Here is a 27,892-nt window from a genome sequence, read left to right as displayed (position 1 = left end):
TCAAAGAGCATCCAGAGAGCTCCAGCTCTTAATTACCCACTCATTTGCATTTTTGCATATTAATGACTGCAGAGTTTTGGTGGGGATTTTTGCCGCAGTGGTTTAAAGGCACCTCGCTTTCAATCTCCAGGGACCAAGAAATGTCCAGAGGCAAAGCTTTGGGGCTGTGGTGTGCCCCCTGAAAGCATTCTGTGTGTGGAATGGGGATGTGAGGGTGAGGGGTGAAAGGTCAAGGTGCCTAATCAACATATGAAAGGGGGGGTTGTATCGAGCGGTACCAAATTATTGACATATGGAATAGTTACCGGCTTATCCTCACTTGAATAGAGACTGAAATGGTACTATTTCTTTCTTCTCAATTAAAATAACCAACATGGTAGGCACGTGTGAATGACAGCCTATTCCAAACACCAGCTTCAAAATCCAGGTCTGATTTTAATGTAATTTGACTCTCGGTAATAAAAAGCTGTCAATGAGACCGATTAAGACATATTTTCTCTTTGAGATATACCTCCTGGAGTTCATTGTTGGGAAACCTGCAGGGGTTTTATCTAGTCCTGTCATAGTGTGAAATCTCTCTCACTCTCTCTTTCTCCACACACACAAACAGTTAGCAAGAAAAAAGAAGAGAATACATAGAGTGGTCCCTGATAGCGCCGAAAAACTCCATGGGCTGCTTCAGGGTTGCCTTTGATCCCTGTGACCCCGTTTCCAACTCAATCTGTTCAGATAGAAAAAACAACCCTGAGTGAGAAAAACAATGTAACCCCTTTGCCTGGTCGGTTCTGCTTAATTATTAATCTCCCATCAGTTCTCGGTTTTCATCCTGTTTCTGCCATGTCTGGGACATTAAAAGGACAGAAACAAGTAAACGCTTTACCTTGAAGGGGAATATATTGCAGTTAAGATTCACTTATTTTAAATACAACAGCCCTAAAAATAAAGTTTGGGGTGACTGACTATGACCCCCTTAAAAAGTAGCACTGTAACAACCAAAGACGTTGAGAGGAACAGGTTCCCAGGTCCCCCACCCACATTTTCCATTTTAACCCTCAGTCTGGTTACATATTATGAAGCATTGATGGGCACAAACTCAGAATCGCAATAAGTGAGATTACGAGCATATTAGAATGGTCACAGTTCTGAATTATTTTACTGTGTAACACTTTATGGTTGTACTCATTAACACTAGTTAATTACATTAGTAAACATGAACAAACAATGAACGATACTTTTAAAGCACTTCTTAATCTTGAACCATGTTTATTTCAACATGTACATCTTTAACATTAAAAGATGTATACACGTTGTATTTTGAACTAACATGAAATAAAAAATTACCTATTATAAATTACCATAAACCAAGATTAATAAATGCTGTAAAAAAAATATTGTTCACTGTTAGTGCATTGCATTATATCCTGTACATGCACTAATGCACTAATGTTAACGAATTGGACAGTTTTACCATTTATAGTTAATTATTTACGGTAGCCTTTTTAGAAATAACATGCAGTGAGTTTGCACAAAGAACCACACAGATCATATGGATATCCCCAGTAAACTGATAATCTAAAAATATAATTTTATGGCGGGAGAATAGTTGAGGTGTAGTGCCATCTTGTGGCCAAGAACTGTATTGCATGGACATGATTGATAGCGTCTTCACTGAACGTGCGGTCTAGTGACCTCTAGAGGTACGCAAGAAAATACGTGTGTGGAAAAAATGCATCTCCTGTTTGATATAAGCTACTTGTCTCACGTAAGTGTTTTATTGAGATATTAAATTTTAAACTAGAAGCATTAATTTATAGTGGGAGTTTAAATAAATGCCTGAGCACTAAATTATCGTTTTTCCACGCGATTACCACAGACGTCTTTCGTAATACGACTGTTTTCATAAAAGGCGCGAAATGACAGTTTCTCAACTTACCGTTGTAACCTACATACACAACTGTACCTCAGTACTTGCAAATGTATCAAACTTTGTGCAAAAATGCTGGTTAATTCACCTCACCAACAGAAGGTAAAGCATTTGGTGTACTAGGGTGTTCTGGGTGGGTTTATTTATTTATTTATTTTTAAATAAATTCATTTTAAAAAATGTATACATAAGATAAAGGAGACAAATAATCAAACAGATTAAATGTGTGTGTGTGTGTATATATATATATATATATATATATATATATATAAAGTCAGGGGTCAGGAAAGTTCTAATTTCAGCATATAAGAAAGGGTATACATTTTTTATTAATAATGAATAACGCATTTATTACTAAAACTATGGAGGATGTGGTTAGGGGCTATGATTTCCCCCTCATTTAAGTGTCCCTTATTTTAAAACTTCAAATGTGGCAACCCTAACGGTGTGGGAACTTTAATATTTAGGGTTATGTGTTGGTTTAAAGCGAGCACCAGTAGGAATCATTATTTTTTTTTTTGACAAATATGTTTAAAATGATACACTTACATGGGATGAAGACTGCAGTCTTATCAGCGGCTTACAAAAACCTGTTCTACATAGAGTGGGTACCCCCCTCATGTTGAAATCACATGACCAGCCAAATACTGCTCACTTTATCTAGGTGTATTTTGGTTGTAAAATAAATTAATCAAGGGTGACATATGCTTGCAAAAAGGGCATTTCTACAATGGCATCTGGTAACCGAAAACATTTGCGGGATGCTGCAGTCACACTGATAGGTGTCAGGGTAAAGTCCAAACACTGTTGAATCGTTCAAAACAAAGCATAAAGAAACGAACACAAAAAAATGAATAAAAAGAAACTCATTCTACAGACATGCATACAGAACATTTTTAAAATATAGAGATGCAAAATAGCACACAAAGACAGGGAGGTCGTAAACATTTTTTTTTTTTTTAATAGAAATGTCTTATTTCTTAAACTTAAGACATTTTTGGATATATTTTGTAAAAAATAAACAAAAACAAACAAAGAAAAAATAGAATAAAATGGAAAACAAGATGGAATTGTTTGATTAAGACGATGTGGATTTAGTGGTCTCATATACAATACAAATTCTTTTCATCGCCAAAAGTGCAAAATCTCCCAAATACATCTCTATAGCTTCAACACACACTGACAGACAATGGAAAGGAACAGGACTTGATTTAACCAAATAATAAAAAATAAAAAAAAACAGGGTTTCTGCTGTCCAAGCCTGAGACACTGAGAATTTTTTTGCTATCCCAAAATCTACATAAGTGTAAAAAGTGCACCCAAACCTGAACATGAATTATGGTTTTCTGTACAGAGGTTGACTGTTCTTTTTTAATTTTGCAGATACTATACAAGAAACATGAGATGAAGATGAGATGTTAGCTTGGAATATAGTATGTAATGAGTCCCTTGGTAAATTTATCAATAAACTGAAAATAAAAGACAGTTTCACACTTGAAAATAAAAATGCATTGTGGAAAGTACATGTGGCTAGTGGATTAACTGGATTTACCACCCAACAACAGACGGAAACTAATATGAGATATTGTATGTTACCCATATGCAGGAAAGTTAAATAATGTTCCAAACCTGACTTCTTTAGACAGGGCGGATTGCAAACTGAATATTTGCATATTTTTAGTGGACATTAGAATTGTTTGGGATAGTTAGGCCCCAACAATACCAATAGTCTAGATCTACTCTCTTATAAATGCTATGTCTATGAAGCATCTTGCAGAACAATGAAAACCCAGCAAAATATTTCCAAGCAAATGTAAAGTCTTTTTATGATGAGACTTGGGTGGGGAAAAAATGATAAAAGAAAACATGTACGACAACTTGAACATATGAAATTCCTTGTTTTGTTGTGCCTTTCCAGAGATGTGTGTGGTTTGGGGCAGAAGTTCAAATGGACTTCAACCCAGATATATCACATGTTCAAGTTTCTTTTTTTCCATGTAGTTTTTTTGCATTTAAATAAATCATTACATCCACAATGAGATAACAAGAAAATGCATCAACGAGAGAGAAAAATAATAATAATAACAACAACAACAGTAATAATCAAAGGAGACAGCACACAATATTCTGGATGGCCTTTCGCAAAGTGCTTTTTGTTACAATCACAGAACTGCAATCAGCTTGATGGCTTTGTGAATCTCAACACACTCTTAGGACATTCTTGGTAGAGGAAAAGAGAAAACAAACCATTAAGAAAGTCCTTTAAGACTTAAGACACCATCTCTTGTGCCTCTACCTGTATCTGTTCGTTACAACAACTATTTCTCTTTAAGAGAAAGTTATATAATGCATTCTTGACTTGAAGACTTGATGTCTTTGTCAATTCACTGCTTTTTTGGGCCACATCTGCACTAATCCTTTTTCATTTGAAATTCTTGTTTTCAGTTTCTTAACGTCATGGTTTTCTAAAGTATGCCATAACAGAGAGCATTTTCGAAGCACTCTGTTTTCAGTGGAGGAAAACACCGTTCTTGTGTGGATGCGAGGCATAAATGTAGTGAAATCAATGCGTTTACAAACAAAAACAAATTAAGGTGGACATGGCCTTGGTCTCATTCTAAAATTCAACAAAGGCCACATCACTAATCCATTTAAGTTTGAAATCTCCATTTTCAGTTTCCTAATGTCATCGTTTTCCGAAGTATGCGGTTATAGAGAACATTTTCAAAAGTCTTCATTTTTAGTGGACGAAAAGGCTGCTGCAGTCTGGATGGGAGGTGTAAAAGTAGTAAAATCAATGCGTTTTAAAAAGAAAATGGATTAGTATGGATGTGGCCGAAGACAATACACCACCCATAATTCTAGAATGTTAAAACATGTTCAAAAACTGATTGCTGACTTTTCACCATTCTTTTTCTATACTAGACAAGAATGAAAAGTTATTAGGCAAAAAAATAATGAGTTGTGGTCACGTGGGTAGTTGGCTTTTGATATCATATCTTTAAAACTCATAGTAATATATTTGGTTGGTGTTCTCTCAGTACAATAAAGCTGATTACACAGAAGGCAAAATTTGAGCTGAAACCAAACAACAAAAAAATGTACATGGACTGCAGTGATATTTAACCTGAGGAGCATAGATGATGGCCCATAATACCCAAAATCCCCCTGCCTCCCAGCACACCATCTAGCATTTGCTCTCTACAACATCTACTTGTTCAGTGAAACATAACCAGCTGAGGCAGTCAAAGAGTTAGATGGCTATAATTCCTTAGATACACATAATGGCACAGCAATACCTGACAAAGGCTCTCCCAAGCCCCCCATAAGACAACGTTTCCCTGACAACCTGCACAAAAATGCTAGTACCCACCCTTCCTGATCTGTGCAAACTAGTTTCCACTGCCCACGAGCCACTCCTTGTGCAAAGTGCCCGCAGGGCATCAGACAGCAGTGGATCAGGTGAAAACAATTGTGTGAATCTAGCCATGCATTGTCATCCTCAGCTAGTTGTGCTTCGATCCAGCCAGAACCTCTAAAAAGCAACCAAAATATCTTCCATGATTATTACAGTTATAACTGTCATTGTAATCTTTAATGCTTTTTTATGTTTTTTTCAAATAAGTTAAACAAATATAGACATAAAATAGATTAAGATTTGGATATTACATACATGGAGCTTCTGAAGTCATGTAAATGGGGTTTTAAGACACTTTCTCAGTGTAAAGTCCGCCATTGGGGCGGAAGCAATAAACAGCGCTGAATGGAAGATGACAGGATCTCCTAACTCACTTTTCCCAAGAGACAACCTTAAAAATTAGTTTGCATTTACAAGTTGAGTAGCTCTGGACAAACAACCTTTTGGTTCTTAGAAATGTCCACAATAAAACATTTATTTCAACCACATTTAATATCAGACACAAGTATTCAAGAATGGTTTGGGAAGCGGGAATGGAAGCAATCTTTTGAGGAATCCTCCCAATCTCCTTTCATGTTAAGGCACATTTTCTCCACAATCCTTCTCCACTTAGCAAGCTTCAAGACTCTGCCCCTGATTCCTTTTAGACCCATTGAACAAAGCTTACGCCCCCCTCCACACAAAGCCAATAAGTTCCTGTGAACTCACAAAGACCTCTAATAACTTCACCAAACTGCTACGTAGACACAGATGCTTAAGGTTTGATCCAGTAAATCACTGGAAATAAGCCACTGCTTGAATACTGTCTTTCCTCAAACAGCTTACTTCAGGTGAAGTTGCACTGGACTGAAACATTTCTTGTTTTACGTTATTGTCGATAATGTAAGATTCAAAATCTCTTTTCTTTGAATGGTTTAGAAAGTTCAAGTAATTCAAATCTTTGCCAACTTTGGTTTTCAACTGGTTAATTGTGGAGATTTAATAGGCTCTGCGTTCACAGAAACTCAAAGGCCTTGCCCGGTACTCTAGTCCCCCTCCTCCAAGGACAAGGACATGAGTGACTTAGTGCAAAAACTTTCTCAGCTAAAGCACCATTTCCAGTGCTATCAGGCTTTGTACCTCCCGACCCCTCCCACCCATCTAAACCCTCCCATTTTCCATTACCATTTAACCCAGTGCCCCTCCCCATGGCTAAACTCCACCGAAACAGATAGCATTATCTTTGCTAAAAAAACAAATAAGCTGAAGAAACACATTTTAAAGTAAGCATTGCAAGTTTTAAACTCTCACACTAAAGATAACAGAAAAAAAGAATAAAATGACAAAAGAAACTCAAGTAGGCTTTTCCCCCAACAATTCTACTCCAACTTCTGCTTCTGTAAGAGGGAGGATAAATTCGGGTTGTGGTAAAGGTATGAAGCGTCCTTGCGAACAAATTTAACATCTACTCTTCATATTGAATGATCGCAGGCCATTAGTGAAACAAAGTTGCTAAGTATACCAGAGATGGTCAGTGTGTCACCACACAAACCCATGCAGACATACCTTTGCAGACATAATGTAATTTTAACCGAGTGTGTTTTGGGGTATGAAAACACGTTTACACACTGAAATTTCCAGAAGGATAATTCATCCGATCAAAAACTTGTAACTAACTGTAGTGTGATGCTTAGGGTGTGGCATTTCACAACGTATTTAAAGTGACTTACATACATCTTGATGTATGTTCAGGGATTTTAATGCACAGACAGAAACTAAATGGTTTAAATGTACAGGTATATAGTTTGTAGATCATCAAAATAAAACTCTGCAGGGGGCCTGGGTAGCTCAGCGAGTATTGATGCTGACTACCACCCCTGGAGTCGTGAGTTTGAATCCATGGCGTGCTGAGTGACTCCAGCCAGGTCTCCTAAGCAACCAAATTAACCTCCTCGTGATCACGATTAGTGGCTCTTGCTCTCAATGGGGCACATGGCAAGTTGTGCGTGGATCGCGGAGGGTAGCATGAGCCTCCACATGCGGAGTCTCTGCGGTGTCATGCACAACGAGCCACGTGATAAGATGCGTGGATTGACGGTCTCAGTAGCGGAGGCAACTGAGATTTCTCCTCCACGACCCAGATTGAGGTGAGTAACCACACTACCACGAGGACCTACTAAGCAGTGGGAATTGGGCATTCCAAATTGGGAGAAAAGGGGATAAAAAAAAAAACTCTGCAGAGGCTCACATGCTGCCACATTTTTGGTCCTTTTCTCTGTATTAAGACAAAATAGAGAACTCTTAAACCTTCTATCATCTTTAAACTTCAAGTGCAATTAGTCATTAGGCTTCTATATAAGGGTATTTCTCCTTTGTTGCTTTTTTAGTTAACGTCACATCAACCAACACCTTCTAACAACACAATACCTTCACCCTGCCCCTTTCTCTTCTCAAGTGACTGTGAAATTTTTTGGCAGCTTGGTGTCAAGACCAAAATGAAAGCAACACACATGAACAAGCCAAAAAAAAACAAACAAAAAAAAAACAACAAAACAAGCTAAGCATCACCACTTGAATGGGCCTTTTTTTTGTAGCACTTTTGCACTTTTGTTAAAAGTACCCGTTTCTTTTGACTGAAAAGTGCCCTTCTTAGTAACAAAGTGCATTCAAAACTTGCTTCTTTTTAATTAAGGTGCAAAAGACAGGATACAGCACTGCAGAGGCAGAAGGAATGACACAAAAAATGTTCTCTCAATCGCCACAAAGTCATATATGCTGAGATCCACTTAAATGATCCGGTTAGGATAAAAAATGATGTGCCTGGTATGTTACTTTGAAATCTGCCCTTTTATCAGCAATAAAAGTCTCCGCCTTTGTCAAGTCTTGCCCTCATATTTGCCCTATTTAAATAAGAGTCCTAACTTAACCAAAGCACCCAGTGTTCTGAATTTTTGGGGGGAGCCCATTTAGACATGCCCACAAAGTGCCTGCTTACGCTCCAGGCCCCTCTAAGTGAGTAATACTTATCTGACGTGGCCATAAGACGTAGTAGCACCCTCTCTCACCTGCGCACAGAAGCACATATTACTTCAAAATAAAGGTCTCAGTCTTTAGGACACTTTCTCCCCAACCCTCTGCCAATAATTTGCATCATGAAAAGAGCAATAAAGTTTGTATAGCTATTTTATCTCATCTATACATTGCATTAAAGGATGCTGTACACTAAAAAATGGACCCTAATTCTTACTCGGCTATAGCTGTGTGCTTATTTGGACTTCCATCTTGGAAAATAATTTATTGCTAACCTTATCGCTCAGGTTTTTTCTTTTTTTTTATGTGGTCCCTTGGGCAAATAAACTGAATAAGCACTTTGTTTCTTCCCAACCCAAACTGCCTCCTTAAACAGATATTTCTCTATCTCTGTTAGATATCTTTAGTAAAGCTATGCAAATGCATAAAAAAGGTGCTCGACTCTCTATTGCATTTTCTGTCAACAAACAAACAAATAAAAAATTCCCAGCTTAAGTAATCACCAGCTGTTATTAACAGTGGTGCCCTCACTCCTCAGTTGCATACAGTTTCACTCCTGCAGAAACACTCAAAATGAAGCACATATATCACAATTTATACTTTGGGTGGAAACTTCTGGGTTCCATTAAGTGCAGTTTAGGAAAAATGGGTTTCTCAATTATAATGCTATAAAACAGCATATTCCCCCTACAAACTTAACTCAGTAAGAAACCTGGAGTGAATCTGAAGGAAGATGTAAGCCTATCTATCTATCTATCTGCAATATATCTCTTAGAAAAGGTTTCATAACATTACAACCTAATATATACACACGTATACAAATGTAAAGTGTCAAGTACCCAAAATAGTCAACACAAAGGAAAAACAAAATAATGACAAAATATTAAGACAATCCCAAAAATAAAAGAGAACAATGCAAGTTGGACTGCCGATAAGGAAAAGCAGGCCCGTGAGAGGTAAGAATTAACCCAGTGGCAATCAGATGAAGGTAGTGCTTTAGAAACACAGGACATCATCCCTTCTCTTACCCTCTCCCAGCCAAAAACAAATTAATGAGGTCCCCCTTTATATGGATTAGACTCAAAATGGTAACCTTTTAAATCATTAACAGACAAATTCTCAAAAAAAAAAAAAAAAAAAGAATTATCTTTTATAGAGAAAGTAACACTTGAAATCAAACCCCTGTCCGTTTCTTTCTGGAACATTTAGAAAAAAGGTGCTGCATCAGAATATTGCATATATTGCAATCTGAGACAATAGATTTATTTTTCTATAGTGTTTGTACATCTTGCTCATTGCATTAGAAAAATAGATGTATTGGTTGCCTTGATCACATCTTAGACCATTCATATCTAACCTATTGAAACAGCAGCCAGCCTGGTGTTTGACACCTCACTCTTAAGACAAGACTCTGTAGATAAAACCCAGAGATGAGGAACATGTTTAAACTGCATAGTAGCTTTTTCTTGTAAGCATATGGCTAAGCCATTATGCCAGTGTTACAAAAAAGACCAACAAAAAGACCCAGAAAGATTTTGACAGCACGGGTGAGTGATTTGAAGTGCTCTTCGCTCTTTCAACAGACCAGTAACTCGGTGGTTAAGTCTCTATGTGGAATGCAAAAGCTAAAAAAGGAGAAAACGAAACTAGGATATTAGATTTGCGTGACACCCTGATTTGTTTTTTTTTAAAGAGGACCATGTAGTTTGAAGGTTTTTTTTTCTTTTTTTTTCTTCTTATTTTTCCGTTTAATTCTTCCTCTGGTTTTTGAGGAAAACCCTCTCTAACAAAGTCTGATTCATGTAGTTGCAGAATCCCTTTGTCCCAGGGTCAAATCTTCGCTACCTTCTTCATCACCAATGGGACTGTGTGTGCGACTACCGTGATTTTCCTCCATGACTGATGTTCTGCTGCCCCCGTCTAAACACCGTCGACCACTCTCAGTATCTGCTTCTGGACCATGGAGTTCCAGAGGACCATCCAGAAGCTCAGGATCTCGTATGCGTGGCTTGCGGCCTCGTCGGGATGGGATGCCGTTGCAGCCGTCATTCTTGAGATGACGGTGGAGGTGGTCTGAGCGCACAAAGGTTTTAAAACAGCTGGAGCACTGGTAGGGACGCAGGCCCGTGTGCACACGCATGTGATTCTTCAGATCATAGTTATGGGCGAAGGCGGCACCACACTGAGTACACAGGTAAGGCTTCTCTCCTGTATGTTTGCGCATGTGAACCTTTAGCTTGTCCTGCCTGAAAAACAGCATACAAAAATTTTTAGTAAATTTTCCACAGTTACTACCCATGGGTTTGTTTTGTTGAATTGAATAAATTTACATTGAGGCTGAACAGCAATTTAAGTTTACAGGATTAACAAAACGATACCAGGATATACAACTACTATTCAACTTAATACACCTATAATTCATTAAAATGCCCACTTCCACATTACTTGATGTCCCAAAGAAACTATTAATGCCTCTGATGGGGGAATGAGTCATTAATTATGGCCTGATGTTGAACTACAAGACACACAGGTAAAGTTAGTCACATAGATGATTAGCAAAGACACCCACACACATATTCCACATACTATATAAAAATACATAAATCTGAGGAGGAAACACATACATTTGTATGTTCTTACACATCAAGACAACATGTATCCTCAAAAAGAGTCTGACCTCCTTATCTTCACTTTCAAGAGTAAAAGGCAAATTTATCATTTGTTTTGCACTGAAAACACTTAAGGTCATTCAAGGAGAAGAGCCATAAAGCTCACAGCTTTATCGCCATAATTTCTTTTTAGACCAATGAGGCACATTAGTGAGTCCTGAGTCTCCCAAAAGAGCCGTTTTAAAAAGGGTGATTGTAAAAAGTTGTTTTATAAGAGCACAAAATCTGAACTCTTCACTGGCAACTGAGTTCACATGAGGAGAACGTTTGGAACCAATGCAAGATTAAAAATCAAAAGGTGGGCTGGGTTGAGGAACAGATTTGGAAGAATGTGGTTAAATCTTTAATGTCTTTCCACAGTTGTCCTTCAGTTTAAACCAGGGTTGGGGAACGTCAGGCCTCAGGGCTGTATAAGCGAGACCATTTTACCCGGCCCGCAAGGCCATTTGAGAAATAAACTGTAAAGCAAATTTTTTTTTGCCTTGATTCAATTAACTGTAAAAAAAAAATTCAAGAAAAATAATGCTTAAAAATCATTTTATGCTAAATATTGTACAATAGACAGACCTTTAGTGTTTTTTCTTGTTGCGTGAGCACGTAACGGACTGCGTACGTTAATTTCGACCCACAATCAGAAATTGCAAGCAATTGTGTGGCCCGCAAATAATTTCGTAAACACTCTTATGGCCGTTACTGGAAAAAATGGTTCCCCCTCTCTGGTTTAAACATTTCAAAGTGCTGTTAAAACTATATAAAATACAACTGAACAATTATGTTGCATAATCCCAATTTTGGGAACTTATTGTCATGCTGGGCATCACCGTCTAAGGCAAGCTATTCTTTGTGTGTTATTTTTAAAGACATTCATCTAATGGATGAAATCACGAACGACTAAAGAATAGGCTCTCTTCAACAGGAGACAGTATACTTTCAAAGTGTATTGTTTTGCACCAATAAGGGAGCTATAGTGTGGTGTCAAATGCAAGGCCTTCTGTTGTAAGACTCTGCTCTCAGCTTACCCCTCTCTGTCCCTCCCCTAAGGCTTGTGACCAGGCAGAGAATAGCTAAACAAACTAGGGTGGTTGACCCTTCCGGAACTGTGGAGACTTACCGAACACACAAACAGGCGCACACACATCCACGCACAGACACACACCCGAGTATGTAAACACAGACATGTGCTCAAGTTAATGCCTGCTTGTGTATTTAAATATGAACGTGTGTATATAGACAGTCTTTCACTCATATTTCCCCATCTTCCCTCCACTTCTTACATGCATTGACTAAAAATGTTATATTATATACATACAAGTGAAAAAATGTGTTTACACACACAAACACAAACACACACACACATCGTAACAGAGTGGGGCAGGGACAGATTAATTATTTAGAAGACAGGATTGATTTATAGTAGTGTGAGTGAGGCACACTCTTAACCCTGATCAAACAGGATTAAGATTACAATACCCCTTCCCAATAGGTGTGTATTTAGATGGCAAATTTAGATTCCAACGCAAATAGGGTTCTGGATATTTTCAGTGCTGTGTCTATTTCCAAAGCATGCCTCCTGATTAATTAATTAAGGCAATGGTTTCATGGAAGAGGTGATGCCCTTAAGTGCAGCGTAAACCATGCTAACAACTTGCTAGCCGATATCTTGTAGCACACAGTAGGTTTCATCAGTTGTCTGAAAGAGGGGCTGTATGTGCCTGGGGCAATAATCAACGTAACACCCAAGTTCAGCTGACTCGCTGGCATAGATTGGTCACCATGCTGTAATCCCTTTCAATATCGGCATGGAGAGTTTTATAACAGCCTTTTCCTTGATAACAGTTGACCAAGGCTGTGCTGCCACAACCAAATTTTATTGGACCCCCCTCGTTAAAATTCCAGGACTTTGTCATGCAACCTTTCTGTGAACATAAATACAGTTTATAGCTGACTGATGTCGCTTTGGCATGCTGAATTCTTGACCACTTAAATAGCTACTTTTTTAATTATATTTTTTTTTTGCAATTTTTGGATATTGTACAACATGTTTAATAACACACAAGTTGTATGTAAAAGGATAAAAATATAAACGTAATCTCAAAACAGACTCAAAAAAACAAAAATGTACCTGGTGAATCGTACTTTACAGATGGCGCATTCATACGGCTTTTCTCCTGTGTGTGTACGGATGTGGCGTGGAAGCTTGCCTGCACCTTGGATGACCTTGGAGCAGATGGGGCACTTCTGGAAGGCCTTAGAACGCATTTTCCTTTCACCACTGTTACCCCCTCCTGTCGCTTGGTTTCCACCTCCGCTGCCCCTCATCGACCACAGTGGTAGCAGACTTGGTGAGATGGGGGTACTAGCGGCCTCTTCGTGTTGCACACTATTGAAGTACTTCAAGTAAAACTCCACGTCCGGCTCTTCACCCTCCGGCCCATCCTCATCACCCCCACCACCTGTGGTGGGCTGCTCCCTTTTCTGCTCCAAAGAGTCCATCATCTGTTGTAGCAAAGCACTGGCTGGGCCTCGTTCATGTTCCCGCTCGCCTGCCACCTCCAACTCTCTTTCTGATTTGGGCTCTGCTTGATGGAGGTAGAAATGTCCATTCTGTGTGGGAGGGTAAAAGGACATCATAGCCTGTGCACCTTTCCCTCGAGCCAGATCTGAAGCTCCATCATGGCGTTCTTCATCGACATCGTCATCTTCAGGTTCACGAGGTGGCTGCGCTACGGCCTGGGCCAGTGGGGAGTAGTAGTCAGCAGGGCCGGTGGGTGTGCCATTGCTTTCAACGCCGTTGCGTTGGCTAAAGTGCAGGTGTGTAGGCAGCTCCCTGAGCTCTGGCGTGCTGCAGCTGCTACCCCAATGCGCCCCCCTCTGGAAGAATTCCAGGTACTCACGGGCACGCAGCCGAATGCCCTGTTCTCTTCCATTATTTCCTCGCTCTTCCTCATCATCTTCATCTTGCTCACTGCCCGCCTGCAAAACATAATGGAATGAATGGTGTGGTGATATAGTTCCAAGACTTTAAGGAGTCAAGTTTTAAAATCAAAACAACAGGTTACCCACTGGCGGGGAGAGCACTTTGGTGTCCAGCAGGTGTGTGCAGACATCTTGGACAGGTGAGATCTCAAGCACACGTGCGGCGCTTAAGATGTCAACCACACTGTTGCGGCTGACTGTGAGTGTGGCTGTATAAGCAAAGTCCAAGAGGGCGGCCAGCGCCTCAGGCCTCACAAAGTCCAGCGCATAGACTCTCTGATGGTCAGCAGCCAGCCCAGAGGTGAAAAGCTTGTGGAAGTAGGTACTGCAGGAGGCCAATACGGAGCGGTGGGCAGGGAATTCTCTCTCTTGGGCCACTAGCAACACATCACACAACAGCCCATTTAGCCTTTGCTGGTTGAGACTGCCCAATAGGTCAGCACTGTGCTCGGGGAAGGGGATACCCACTGGACCTTCCTCCACCACGCCTGCACTCCCGGAGGCTCTACCTTGCCGTCTTCCCCGCCCACCAGCTCCTGACGACATTTTCCACCAGCTTGCCGCTGAGCCGCCAATCACAGCCGCCGCCCGTCCGTCCGTTCTGCCGCCTGTCCGTATGCCTGTCTGAGAATGTCAAGAAACAACAACAAATGTTATTACTTATTTTCAATTAGGTATTATTATTAATCGTAAAGGCACAGACCACCATTGGAGGATGTTACTTGGATATACTAAAACTAAAAATCATCATTAAATTATTTGAGTCATAAAACATATTATAGCATGCTATTACAGAGCAGGAAAACAAACAGGTCATGAATTACCTGAATAGCTTACTATTGAATAATTTCTTAAGCTCAAGATGAACAAATTATAGTGTTTCTAAAGACACTAAAACTTTGTTTGTTTGGACCAATTTATGCTGTCCCTTCTCTGTGATCTATTACCATTCAGGTTAGGATTACCAAGCCCTGTGTGCAAATGAGGCAGAGAGGCTAACAGATAGTGGCTAAATGGTTGCTACTATACACTTGAAAGACCTCTGGTCAAGATTATATCATCCAGAAATGGAAGCTTCAAGTTAAAAAGTATTGTCAGTTATTCAAAGTTAACAAATACCAACAGTAATTACACAATTTGTTGGTCGACAGACAGATATTTTAATAAATTCTAGAGTGCATTTTGTGGTATTTGAAATGAGGAGGAGGGTATTAATTACCTGTATTATAATGACATGTATGTCTATGTGCTGTTACAGAACACATACCTACGTATATGTATTATTGACAGTTCTCAGTTCCCCTTTTCAGTTTCTTTTGCACTTTTAAAAATATTAACCTAACTTGATAAATATGCCTTGTAGTTATGATACCAAAAAATGCTCTAATGTTGTTTAAATTTCTTTGTGACTGTCAAACAGTAAAGCACAAACCCCAGTCTACCAGTGGTGTACAAGACCTCTTGTGACACTGTCAAAATGTTGCAGTTTTTTGGTGGTTGTTACATTAACGTGTCTGCAGAAGCACTTTAAAGAGCCTTCTAATTTACAGCAATCAGTTCAGGGTGTTGATTGAATTAAATTATCAGTATAGGAGGGGGTGGCATGCCTGCTGGCGTGACAGCAGTGGGAAAGGATCTGTACAGTGCATTGCGCAGAGTGTATGGCTGGACAGCATGTTCACTCAGTGGTGTGTCAGTTGGCTGCTGGGGAAAGGGGGTGGGGGCAGGGGGTTGCCAGCTACAGGCCTGAGTGGGAAAAAAAAAAACCCCACTAGAGGAGTAGGAAGAGTAGGAGGACACACGCAGTGCTGTAAGGGAACAGTATTAAATAGGGAGGTTGTCAATCCGGTCTGAGCCAGTTGCTCCACCCTGCACTGTGTGCCAAGTTTCAGGAAAGGCCTGTCCCCTTCATCACGTGGGGGGTGGGGGGGGATTTAAATGATCGACTGCAGTACAGGCGGGTATAGAGGGAGGGGGACTTTGGAAGGCATCCTTCCTTGATTTGTCCACTGGAAAACACACACACTCACATACAAAATCCAAACAGCCTAACTACCCCCGCCCCTCCATCTGCCAGAACGACCTAGCAGGGGGTAAGGCCAGAGGGGATTATACTCAATAAGAGCAATGCTTTCAAATGACATTCCTTCAGATCAAGCTCCTTGGTATGTATGCAGGACATGCTCAACCTGGCTGCTAGATCTCTCTCACACAACTGCCTTCCTCCACACCTAGAGAGTTGGCACAATGTCAGGTTACTATTGGTGTAGCACTAGTAAGGTAGTGTGGAGGTAAAACACATTTACAAATACAACTTAAACTACCTGCCTTGGTTGCATTACTATCTTTGGATGACATTCAAGCTCACCTTGGTTTTACACGCCATCTGACTTTAGCACATGTAGTGAAAAACTTTAGTCTCTTTATATGATGAAAATGCTGTAATCTAGGACACATACAGTTGAAGTCAGAAGATTACATACACCTTAGCCAAATACATTTAAACTCCGTTTTTCACAATTCCTGACATTTAATCGTTGAAAACATTCCCTGTCTGAGGTCAGTTAGGATCACTACTTTATTTTAAAATGAAATGTCAGAATAATAGTAGAGAGAATTATTTGTGTCATCTAATTAATATATCCACATCATTTTCCTTCCTTATGATGCCATCGATTTTGTGAAGTGCACCAGTCCCTCCTGCAGCAAAGCACACCAACAACATGATGCTGCCACCCCTATGCTTCATGGTTGGGATGGTGTTCTTCGACTTGCAAGCCTCACCCTTTTTCCTCCAAACATAACGATGGTCATTATGGCCAAACAGTAAATGTTTTGGTTTCATCAGACCAGAGGACATTTTTCCAAAAAGTAAGATCTTTGTCCCCATGTGCACTTGCAAAGTGTAGTCTGGCTTTTTTTATGGCGGTTTTGGAGCAATGGCTTCTTCCTTGTTGAGCAACATTTCAGTGAGCAACATTTCAGGTTATGTCGATATAGGACTCGTTTTACTGTGGATATAGATACTTGTCTTCCTGTTTCCTCCAGCATCTTCACAAGGTCCTTTGCTGTTGATCTGGGATTGATTTGCACTTTTCGCACCAAACTACGGTCATCTCAAGGAGACAGAATGCGTTTCCTTCCTGAGCGATTTGATGGCTGCATGGTCTCATGGTGTTTATACTTGCGTACTATTGTTTGTACAGATGAACGTGGTACCTTCAGGTGTTTGGAAATTGCTCCCAAGGATGAACCAGTTTTGTGGAGGTCCACAATTTTTTTTTTTCTGAGGTCTTTGCTGATTTCTTTTGATTTTCCCATGATGTCAAGCAAAGAGGCACTGAGTTTGAAGGTAGACCTTAAAATACATCCACAGGTACACCTCCAATTGACTCCAGTCAGAAGCTAATTGGCTAATTGCCTAAAGGCTTGACATCATTTTATGGAATTTTCCAAGCTGCTTAAAGACACAGTTAACTTAGTGTATGTAAACTTCTGATCCATTGTCGTTGGAAAAATTACTTGTGTCATGCACAATGTAGATGTCCCAAATGACTATAGTTTGCTAATATGAAATCTGTGGAGTGGTTAAAAAATTTGTTTTAATGACTTAAACCTAAGTGTATGTAAACTTCTGACTTCAACTGTATGCACTACACATTTCACATAGCACACCTAAGTGAAGCAATTCCAGTAATAGTCCCCCACTGGAACATGACTTGACTTTAAGTTCGATGGTAATGCCAATAAGCCAATGGCTTAAGCCCTTCTCTCCCTGTCTCTCCCTTCACTTTTGAGCCAAATGATGGGCAACTGCATGCCAAGCTTTGATAACACAGAGGTTTCTTTTTGGTTTCCATTTGACTTTCTGATAAAACCCCATCTACCTGACAAACAAGTGCTATCTATCTCATTGTTTTATTGCAGGGAATTTGAATAAGCCAAGGTGGAGGCCAGGCTGAAGTTTGGGTTAGTGAATAAGTGTCCATCTAGCATAGGTTTTTCATAAATCAAGGTAAATTGTCCGATTATAATAAAAAGTTTATTTCAAGATTGTTAAAATCTACAAATCATGAATTTTAGAGACAGTAAGTAAGAGTAGGTTTGCTGATATAAGGGAGTCCCATAGTCCAAAAGTCAGGTCTTTGCACTTCAGCCTGTGAGTGAGATCAAGGTACCAGTAAAGTAGCATCCCTGTCCCTGAATAAACCCATGGCAAAGCTGAAAGAAACAGGAAACAGTGCAAACAAACCTGATCCTGACACCTTCTCAGGGCTCCCAACATTCTTCATCACTAATTCATGGCTATGGGTGACAGGGGCCATGCAACGGCCCCAACGTCTCATTTCCAGACCTCTTCTGCCGGCTGCACGCACAGGCCTCAGCTACTTTGCAAGTCAAACCACAAGTTACTGCAAATACCCATACCACCCCAGCCCCCACCCTCCCTTAACAGCCCCTCCCAGCCAATGTGAAGAGCAGCTATCGAGAATAGATATCAAACTGTCTTAAAGTATTTGCATTGTTTGAGTTATTTTTGTTCATCTGGGAAAATGTCAACCACATCACTTTAAAAATGCAACTTGCCAGTTATGTTTAGATAGGTATGAGAGAAACATCATAGTTGCATTTTTGCATCATATTACAATATAACTGTTGACCAAAAATAATTTAGCATTGTGTAACCATTTGGAAATAACCGAGCCAAAACAGTAAATTATTTTAAAAAGAATCATGAGATAGCTAATGTCAGTAAAATTGTGTCAAGGGTATTTAATATGTTTAGTGATTAAGTTCTTAGGAAGTAGCTGCTTCTCTCCAAAACTAACTATAAAGCATGGCTAATCCGGTGGGGACACCAAACAGCAAATGTACTTGCTCATTATATAAACCGAAACCTGACACCTCAGCATGAAACATTTTAGGCAAGCACATGCCATGCATTCCAAGAACACACTTTGACTTATGACATAAACCAAAACAAAAAGTAGTGTTTCGCAGAACACCTCAATATACAGTATACGCCTGTTATTTTTACCATGCATTTCATCAGTTCAAAGCGTGAGCTTGGGAATCCCTTGAAAGAGCTCTGATAAAGGATTATTGACAAGCGTGCATGAAGGTGAAATGCACAGAGGGCATCCCTCAACTCAATATTTATTCCATTGCAGTAACACATTTTGACTTATGACATAAACCAAAACAAGCAGTAGTGTTTCACAGAACACCTCAATATATATGCCTGGCTCTTTTACCTTGTATTTCATGCAGAGTTCAAAGCGTGAGCTTAGGAATTCCTCGAAAGAGCTCTGATAAGAAAGGGTTATTGACAAACGTGTGAATGAAGTTGAAATGCACAGAGAGCATCCCTCAACATACGTGTCAACTCAGTATTTATTTGCAAGTTAGCTTGTATGTGATTAGTTCCTCCTACCTCATGAGGGAGGGGAGTCACTGGACTAGGTTGACAGGGTTCAAGGTCAAGGCCGAGAGGATATTACTGGATAATCATAAACAGTATGGAGAGGGGCTGACCAGTTCCAAGAAGAACTGGATTTTGTAGCAAGGCCCTGCAAATGAGTCACTCTAGCCAGAGTTGGTTAGGGTAGCATGATTGGTTGCAAAAAGAGCAAGCAGGAAGTGGGTGAACAACTGATAAAACTGGAGATGTGGGGCTGGGCTGTTTCACTGGAGCCAAAAATCAAGACTTGTATTCACAATGCCCCATGAAAGGTATTGGGGAAGCTTGTTTGAAGCGAGTGCACACAAACTTGTGAGTCGGCACAACTGTCGTTTTTAGTTTGTTTTAGTCTCTGGATCCTTCTGTAGACATATAATCCTAATACTAAAATAGTACTGCTTTCCCTAAATGGTGGAAAAATCAAAGGTCTTAGTTCTGGAAGTATTTCAGATAGGAGCAGAGTAGACGGTAAGAAGTAGAGCAGAAATGGAGATCAAACTTTGAATGCAACAACATGCCTGCAATCATTTTAGACAAAAAACAGCTTTATTGAAAGATGAAGCCCACGTGTGAAAATGTTATGATGCCCCTAATAATTTTACCAAACTTTCGCAGGCCGAACTCCCTACATCTGTCTTTGAGCTGCCCACAGCTTCCAATGGTCTTTTGGACAATCTGTGACTCGGCCAGGAAACAAGGAAAGCGAGAGCAAACAGAAACAAAATGGACTAATGATGGCAGCACTACCCCAGCCCTTCCAATGCCCTTGTGCTCAGGCCACAGCCTGTGTCTCAAGCTCCTCCGGTGCTGCAGCAGCTCAGCCGGATATGCGGAAGAAGACTTCCTGCGTGACTCTGGTGATGGTGTAACAGAACCCGCTCTGTTATCAGATGACCAGCTCTCCCAGACACTGCACACTCCACCACCAGTCCACCACAGCTTCCACTTCCCTCTTCAGCCTCTGCTGAGGCGGCAAAAAGACACAACTACCCACCCAGGATTTCTTTTTCAGTTTTACCTCACAGCATATTTCTGAATGATCACACTAAGGTAAGTATGTCAAGGACTATTCTACCCGCTGGAGGTCGAACTCAACAATAGCGAATGGGGGCGAGAGCATAAACTTACAGCAATTGGACTCCACATTACATACAAGGAAACCAAGAAGGCCTCGCTCATTGTGTCGACAGACTTTCGGCAGATAAGGACAAGTGGAAGAAGGCCCTTTAAACAGTGCAATGAGAGAATAATGAGATGAGCTCTCTGATTACTGATAGTGACGCTTACTTGCAGCAGCCCATCTTCCAGCATCAGAGTCGTTAATTTGATCACATTAAAAATGCTTCACAATGGCCCACCCTGTGCACTACCCCCCAAATGTAATAAAACTAAATCTCATCCAGAAAGCCAACTCAGTGTGTTCAAAATATTTAGGGATTACTTTAGCCTGAATCTCACTCTTTGATAAATGGTCAGTTCAAATGCCCCAAGCCCCTATACATTTCTCTATACTCTGCAAAAGGACATACATACATCCTTTTCATATTTCAGTGTATATTTTCCTCACTAGAGACCACTATTTTACTTTACCGTTCTAGAGGACTATGCAAGTTTGCTTTCCTTCATACATTTAATTGATGTTCCTGCTTGGCTCTAGGCATGCAGCACCTACACCAGTGTCAACATATTAATAATTAGTATTTCATAAGCATTTAGATGTTAAATGTTTCCTATAAGCCAGTGCATCAAAAATACACTCAGAAAATGCTGAAATTTCAGAGATATAGCAACAGAAATATTCAGTGGAAAGAAAAACAGGCCAATACATTAGGTTGTTTAAAAAACCTTCATGTGTTGGCATGAAGTTGACATACCTTTCTGTCATATATGCTGACCTGAAACGACCCTGTCAGGTAATTTAACCATACACAGGATTAACTGGTTTATGGTGGGTACGAATCTCTTTACCACTTAAACAAGCAACAGATAATAAAGAACAGCCTCACCCCAGTGAGACAAGGAGCCTTGTCTGTGCATTATTCAGACACTGGGCGTTATCTGTGAATAAAAATACCCCTTGCGCCCTCCCTGTACCCGCACTAGTGAAAACGAGTTGAGCAAGTATGGGTTGGAAATGATCTGCATACATCTTTGAATAAAAAAAGAGAGAGCGAAATAGAATGTAGCTTCCTGCAACGCATTTGATCCCAGGGAAAAAACATGCAGGCTACAGATTTGAGAAGTCATGAGACCTTGATAAAGACGCTTACAGAGGGAGAAGTTGATGTGCATTATGAAAACTATAAAAAGAATGAGGGGGCAGAGAAGCCTTCATGGAATCTGCCAAGAAGAGGAAAACTTTCCAAGGTCCAAAGTTTTTGAAGATCACAACGGTTTTGGTCTTTGAAGTATATCTAAGTTATTCTAATAGTTTCGCAGTCCACCAAAGGTGCCAAAGTATCAGATCATTTGGTCATCTGTCACCAACCAATTTTGTGATCCAAACTTGTAAAAAAAATTTTTTTTTTAAACCTATTTGCATATGTATTAAAATATCCTTTTTAAACAATTTCAAATTTAAATGGTTACAATTTGTCTGGTAAAAATAAGAATCAAAACAAACAGAATTCAATTAAAAAAGTACTCAAAGTGAAACAGGACAGGACCTCGCAGAGCCATACCTTAACACAGCAGGCCTCCGTTTTCTATCTCGATGCCATCTGCAAGTGGGTCAAGCGCTCTAAACTCAATCAAGCCAAGTCCCTGTCTCTTTCCCCCCTTAAGATTCCACTGTTTCTTTTCTAGCCTGTCTATACCTTCTCAGACACCAGAGAGAGTGAGAGTGCATTTGGAGCTCTTACCGGCCGGATGAAATTTTGTTTCCCTGTGGGTCAGCTCAATCTCCCCCCTGCCTGCCTGCCTGCCTCCGTGTCTGGGCAGGGCCCTGCTCTGGAGCAACTGCAGACAGGAAACTTCAGAGTGGCCCTAGTTACATAGGCAAGCCCTTGCCTGATCCCACACAGGCAGACACCTACTAACTCCCCCACTCTATTTTCAGCCCACTGCTCTGGCTTCACTTCCCCCTTTGCGATTGGCCTGCCAGCTGCTCAATCACCACACCTCCCCACTAGGATAGGCTATCGGCTGTTCCCTTTCCTGTATGGCCAAGGACAAGGCACTCTGGGATGAGAAGTTCTTAAGTGCTACTTCAACTGCTTCCAAGCTACCACTATAAACTACAAATCCCAAACTGTCTGCCTCTTGCCACCCCCACATCTCTAAGCCTGCTTCAACGTAAGCATTCAGAGCTGAATTATACACTGCCGTGTGTTGCTAGCAAGATACCAGGTATTAAAAGTACAGACCAGCCAACAAGCAATGCCAAGCTCTGTACATATGAAATAAGATAAAAGCGATTCCAACTACAACTCAGGTAAAAAAAAAAAAAAAAAAATTGCAATTCTGTCACACCACATGATGCAAAATCTTCAGCATTCCTGACCCAAATGAGACTTTTTAACCTAAAATATTCCATCAAAGTAGTAAACAGCCCAAATATATTTTGAGACTGAAAGAAAAAAAAAAAGCAGAAAGCTAGTGTGCAAGTTATCAGAGTTTGTTTCTGAATGAATGACAAACCAACCACAAAAACTGGACCCTAGTGCGTACCACTACACCTTGTCCTATGGAATCATTTTTGGTTCCTTCCTCCTACTGTACTACCTTTTCCACCATTCTAAGCCCTGCCAAACACCTTAAGGGCTGCCTCCAAAACAACAACAAAAAGTTAACAACTGGAAGAATTAAAAAGTTTATTCAAGCAATGCTAGTTAACTGAATGTTAACAAAAGCTCTTTTTCTGAAGAATAAAAAGCACATTTTTGTCACTGGCATAGGCACCCCCCGCCAGTACACATACTCTGTCTCTCTCTTCTCTCTGCCCCCCTCCTTTATTCCTTCCTTCTCAGCCTTGCTCCTTTCAGCCAACAGGCCCTGGGCAGACAACACAGGGGACAAGCGGGGGGGAGCAAGCTCACCTGCGATGGCCGTGGTGGTGCTTGTTATGGATTAGCTCTGCCCTCCTTTTCTCCCCTCCTCTATGGAGCTCTCTCTCTCTCTCTCTCTCTCAGCTGTCCCTGCTGTTCAAAGCTCTGTATGCGTTAACCACGCAAAAGCAGATCAACTCAATTCCCTTCCTGGTTTCTGGAGGGCAAAGAGGTCCCTCCCTTTTTCTCTCTCTTGCTCTCCCTCTCTCTTTTAAAGAAACAGCATTCCCCCATGCGGCTCTCTCTTCTCTCAGAGGAATACAGTAAAAGGCAGTTATCATGCAATAGTGGCCACCATTACCATCATATAAAGACAATACTGGAGTTCACAAGGATGTATCTAGTAAAATCAGTCTGTATCTGTACAAAGTTTTTTGCACTGGTGTTGCACGTGTACTTTGGGTGAGTGTGTGTGCCAAAATTATGAGAGTTAACCATCCTTTTCTCTCCCCTGTGTTTGAATGCAGTCGCACCCACCCATCCCACTGCCTGAGGTCATGAAGTCCCACCCCAGAACAAGCCATGGCACATTCCAGGACACTCAGGGTCTGCCAGCAATACTCCCCCCCGCAACACACATATACACACCCTCTACTGTCTCAGACTAACACATCTCACACTCAGTATGCTCACTCTCAAGGGGTCGTCAGAGAGGAGTGACACTATTATCTTACCTTTCTCTCCACCCCATGGTGAAACAATCATACGGTTCACAAGAAAATGTACAAATAATAAAGGTGAGTAACTAATCAGTGAAAAAGGTACTACTTCGGTATTTCATACTCACCAGAATCATGTTGAGTAGGGCGATGAGCACAGTCAACCAGCAAGACAGGCATGGATTCTCCTCCACCACTTAAGACACACGTTCGCCAGTTTAACTGATACCGGACTGAAAGATTCTCAAAAACAGGAGTAGTACATGATCTCCCTGAAAGTGACTGTACAATTGAAGACTCTTCCGTAAAACAGGGAGTGGACACACAGTAGTGTACTTGTGTATGGCATACAACTGCGCATCAGGAGTACTAAGTAGGATTGCTGCAGAATGAACTTACGCACACCAGCCACAGAGGGCAGTAGAGGGCAGGGGCACTTTAAAATAAACATTGCGTACCTTTGTATTTTCTTTGGCATCAATTCAGATATTAAATGATTTTTGTTAATGTTCCAAGAATGTATGCCATCCATGTTAATGTATTACATAAAATGTCTCTCTACAACTTGTATTTGACTCACTCATACCTACCTGGTGTGCAGGGAATCAATGGCGGACTTGTTTACTCCCTCACTATATTGTTCTCTTTAAACATACCTTAAACGTAATGTAATTCACATTGGTAACTATGCAAGCAGTAATATCCTAGCAAACCTTAGCTATATTAGTGTCAGCTAAAATTCTTCTGTCCTGCAATAATACATTACTTACAGTACTATGGATGGACCTTAATCAGAGTAGCTGCCCTGTTTAATTTGACACGTATTAAAACAAGGCTGTAAGGGAAAGACTTTTTCAATGATTAACAGTAGGGGTGTAATTGTTCTTGATAAAAAAACAAAACAAACGGTTTGCCACCCTCAGTTTGGTAAGCACTGTCACCGCAGTTCACCTCAAGTTTAATGACGCATCTGGAGCACAAGGTTTGGTGAATAAAAAGCGTCAAACAGAGAGGCACAGTTACAACCTCCACTAATGCACCTGAATGGATCTGTAGATGGATGCTCCGCCTGTGTTTCACATGGGTCAACTTGATGACATCACAGTTCTGCTCGCATTGTGTGTAATGAAAATGGCAAGCGGAGAAAACGAGCCACTGATAAAGAAGCCCCCTGCGTTTCTCCTTTCTAGGAACATTTTCTTTTTGCAGTCAATTACAACAGCAATGGTCAAAAAACGTTAACAAAACAGGCACTGTGGGGCCTGGGTAGCTCAGCGAGGAAAGACGCTAACTACCACCCCTGGAGTCATGAGTTTGAATCCAGGGCATGCTGAGTGACTCCAGCCAGGTGTCCTAAGCAATCAATTGGCCCGGTTGCTAGGGAGGGTAGAGTCACATGGGGTAACCTCCTTGTGGTCGCTATAATGTGGTTTTTGCTCTCGGTGGAGCACGTGGTGAGTTGTGCATGGATGCCGTGTAGAATAGCGTGAAGCCTCCACACATGCAACGTCTCCGCGGTAACGCGCTCAACAAGCTACGTGATGAGATGCATAGATTGACGGTCTCAGATGCGGAGGCAACTGAGATTCGTCCTCCGCCACCCAGATTGAGGCGAGTCACTACGCCACCACGAGGATTTAGAGCGCATTGGGAATTGGGCATTCCAAATTGGGGAGAAAAAAAACAAAACAAAAAAACAAAACGGGCACCGTTTGCAGACAATGCTTGGTGCGAGTGCCGTATAATGCGTGCAAGGGTTTAAAACGCGTACACGTGTTCTTCCTGTTTCCTCGCGTGCAATTGTCAATAATGCACTTTGATAAATGGCAGTAAAATGCCGTTACAGTAATACATTGATACATGATTAATCATTAACTCCGACATCACCCAGGGAAAGAGCCGCAGGTGAGCCGAAACCACACACACCCCCTTCCATTTTTAAGCAGGCACTCAGTGCTAATTCAGACAGACGTAAAACAATAAGTAAAACGCTTGGGCTATTCATTGCCATATGTGGGATTTCCCCATATGATTAAAATACTCAAGCAGCATTATAACAATATCCCTTCTTGTATGCATTTTAATAGCAAGGTTATTCCTTTTATAGTGATTTACATCTTCCGAATATTGAATATACTTTGTTGAGATGAGTTTGAAATGCACTTTATGTTGATGCATGTAGCGTAATAGGGTAGAGGTATTAAGTTAAAGTGTTGATTTAGTAATTAGAGAAAGTGTTTTTTTAGTTAAGGACCTTGACGAAAATTAACCATGGTTTTACTAGAGTAATAGTAACCATGACTGCCATGGTTTTCTGAGAACAAATCATGGTTTTGATACAATTAAGCATGGATTTATAACAGTAATACTGTAGTTTCTATATAGTAACCATGATTTTACTATACTTTATATTGTAACCATGACAGTAACCATGTTGATTTTGTGGTTACTATGATTCGTATGGTTGTTATTATTATAGTTACTGTTGTAAAACCATGATAGTTATTTAAGGGCAAACCTGTTGAAGTTTTTACGCAATAGAGTATTCTTTGGATTTGGCTGAAATGTTTTTTTCTGAAAGCAAATACCAAACCCTACTGAAACCGTGACACAATCCAAACCGTTACACACCTAATCAACAGAATGATCAGCACCCAGGTACACAACAGTACAACCTACTGAACAGACCAAGGCCATCACTCACAGCCTCATTTTCATTAGTGACATGTCAAATTAAAGCTGATAGTTCACCCAAAAATTAAAATTATCTCACCATTTACTCACCCTCATGCCATTCCAGATGTGTATGACTGTTTTTCCTTCGCAGAGCACAAGCGAAGATATTTGGAAGAATATTTCAGCTCTATACTGTAGGTCCATAAAAAGCAAGTGAATGGATGCCAAAATTTTGAAGCTCTAAAAAGCACTTATAGCCATCACAAAAGTAATCCATACAACTCTAGTGGATTAATTAATGTCTTCTGAAGCAAAACAATAGGTGTAAGAAATAGATTAATATTAATTTTTTTTTAGAAAAATGTTTGCTTCCGGCCAGCTTGTTGAACTGCCTACTCGTTCAAACTGCCTCTCACATGACGCAAGCACAAAAGCCTCTTCTGCATAGATATTCATACATGGATACCTTATTACCGGCTGTTCCTTTGGATCGCAATAGTTTCCACACAAATGCAGGCAAATTCAGACTGATTCAAACAGCTCTTGTTGACCATTCCAAGATGGCATCGCAGTTGACGTATCCAAACCAGCTGAATGAGTCATTCGATATCTATACTCCTCTGTTGTAAACAACACTGCACTTCTGTATTTTTCGTATTTCACGCGTCAGTTCTCATGCGAACTTGCCAACGCGCTTACGTCACGAGAGGCAGCGTGCTTTCGACCCTCATTTTTAGTAAAAAAAAAAAAGTTATAAGTATTGATTCCTTACACCTAGCGTTTAGCTTCAGAAGACATTAACATATCCATTGGAGTCATCATGGATTACTTTTATGATGGGATATATGTGCTTTTTGGAGTTTTAAAAATTTGGCACCCATTCACTCACATTTTATGGACCAACAGAGCTGAGATATTCTTCCAAAAATCTTTGTTTGTGTTCTGCTGAAGAAAGACAGTCATACACATATTGGATGGCATGAGGGAGAGTAAATGATGAGAATTTTCATTTTTTGGGTGAACTAATCCTTTAAATATGGTGTCTACCTTCACT

At 40.4% G+C, this 27,892-nt stretch overlaps 1 protein-coding gene across 5 annotated transcripts; it reads right to left on the bottom strand.

Annotated features, from left to right (window-relative positions):
• Positions 1-2,860: 2,860 nt before the first annotated feature.
• On the bottom strand, positions 2,861-24,402 carry LOC127439054 (zinc finger and BTB domain-containing protein 7A-like). Of its 5 annotated transcripts, none has more exons than XM_051695080.1 (4): positions 24,291-24,402; positions 14,084-14,620; positions 13,143-13,993; positions 2,861-10,597 (listed from the first exon to the last, which is right to left on the bottom strand). In XM_051695080.1, the coding sequence occupies exons 1-4, from the start codon at positions 24,297-24,299 to the stop codon at positions 10,150-10,152; spliced, it is 1,845 nt and encodes a 614-aa protein (XP_051551040.1). In that variant the 5' UTR covers positions 24,300-24,402; the 3' UTR covers positions 2,861-10,149. The 5 variants fall into 5 exon arrangements, with proteins under 5 accessions (XP_051551040.1, XP_051551041.1, XP_051551042.1 ...); XM_051695081.1 differs by lacking the exon at positions 24,291-24,402 and adding an exon at positions 23,495-23,625; XM_051695082.1 differs by lacking the exon at positions 24,291-24,402 and adding an exon at positions 22,139-23,420.
• Between the last annotated feature and the right edge of the window lie 3,490 nt (positions 24,403-27,892).

Source organism: Myxocyprinus asiaticus, chromosome 50, assembly GCF_019703515.2.
Source record: "Myxocyprinus asiaticus isolate MX2 ecotype Aquarium Trade chromosome 50, UBuf_Myxa_2, whole genome shotgun sequence".
Classification (NCBI taxonomy): domain Eukaryota; kingdom Metazoa; phylum Chordata; class Actinopteri; order Cypriniformes; family Catostomidae; genus Myxocyprinus; species Myxocyprinus asiaticus.
The sequence above is the reverse complement of the archived record's forward strand: the minus strand, read 5'-3'. Positions and strand labels throughout refer to the sequence as shown.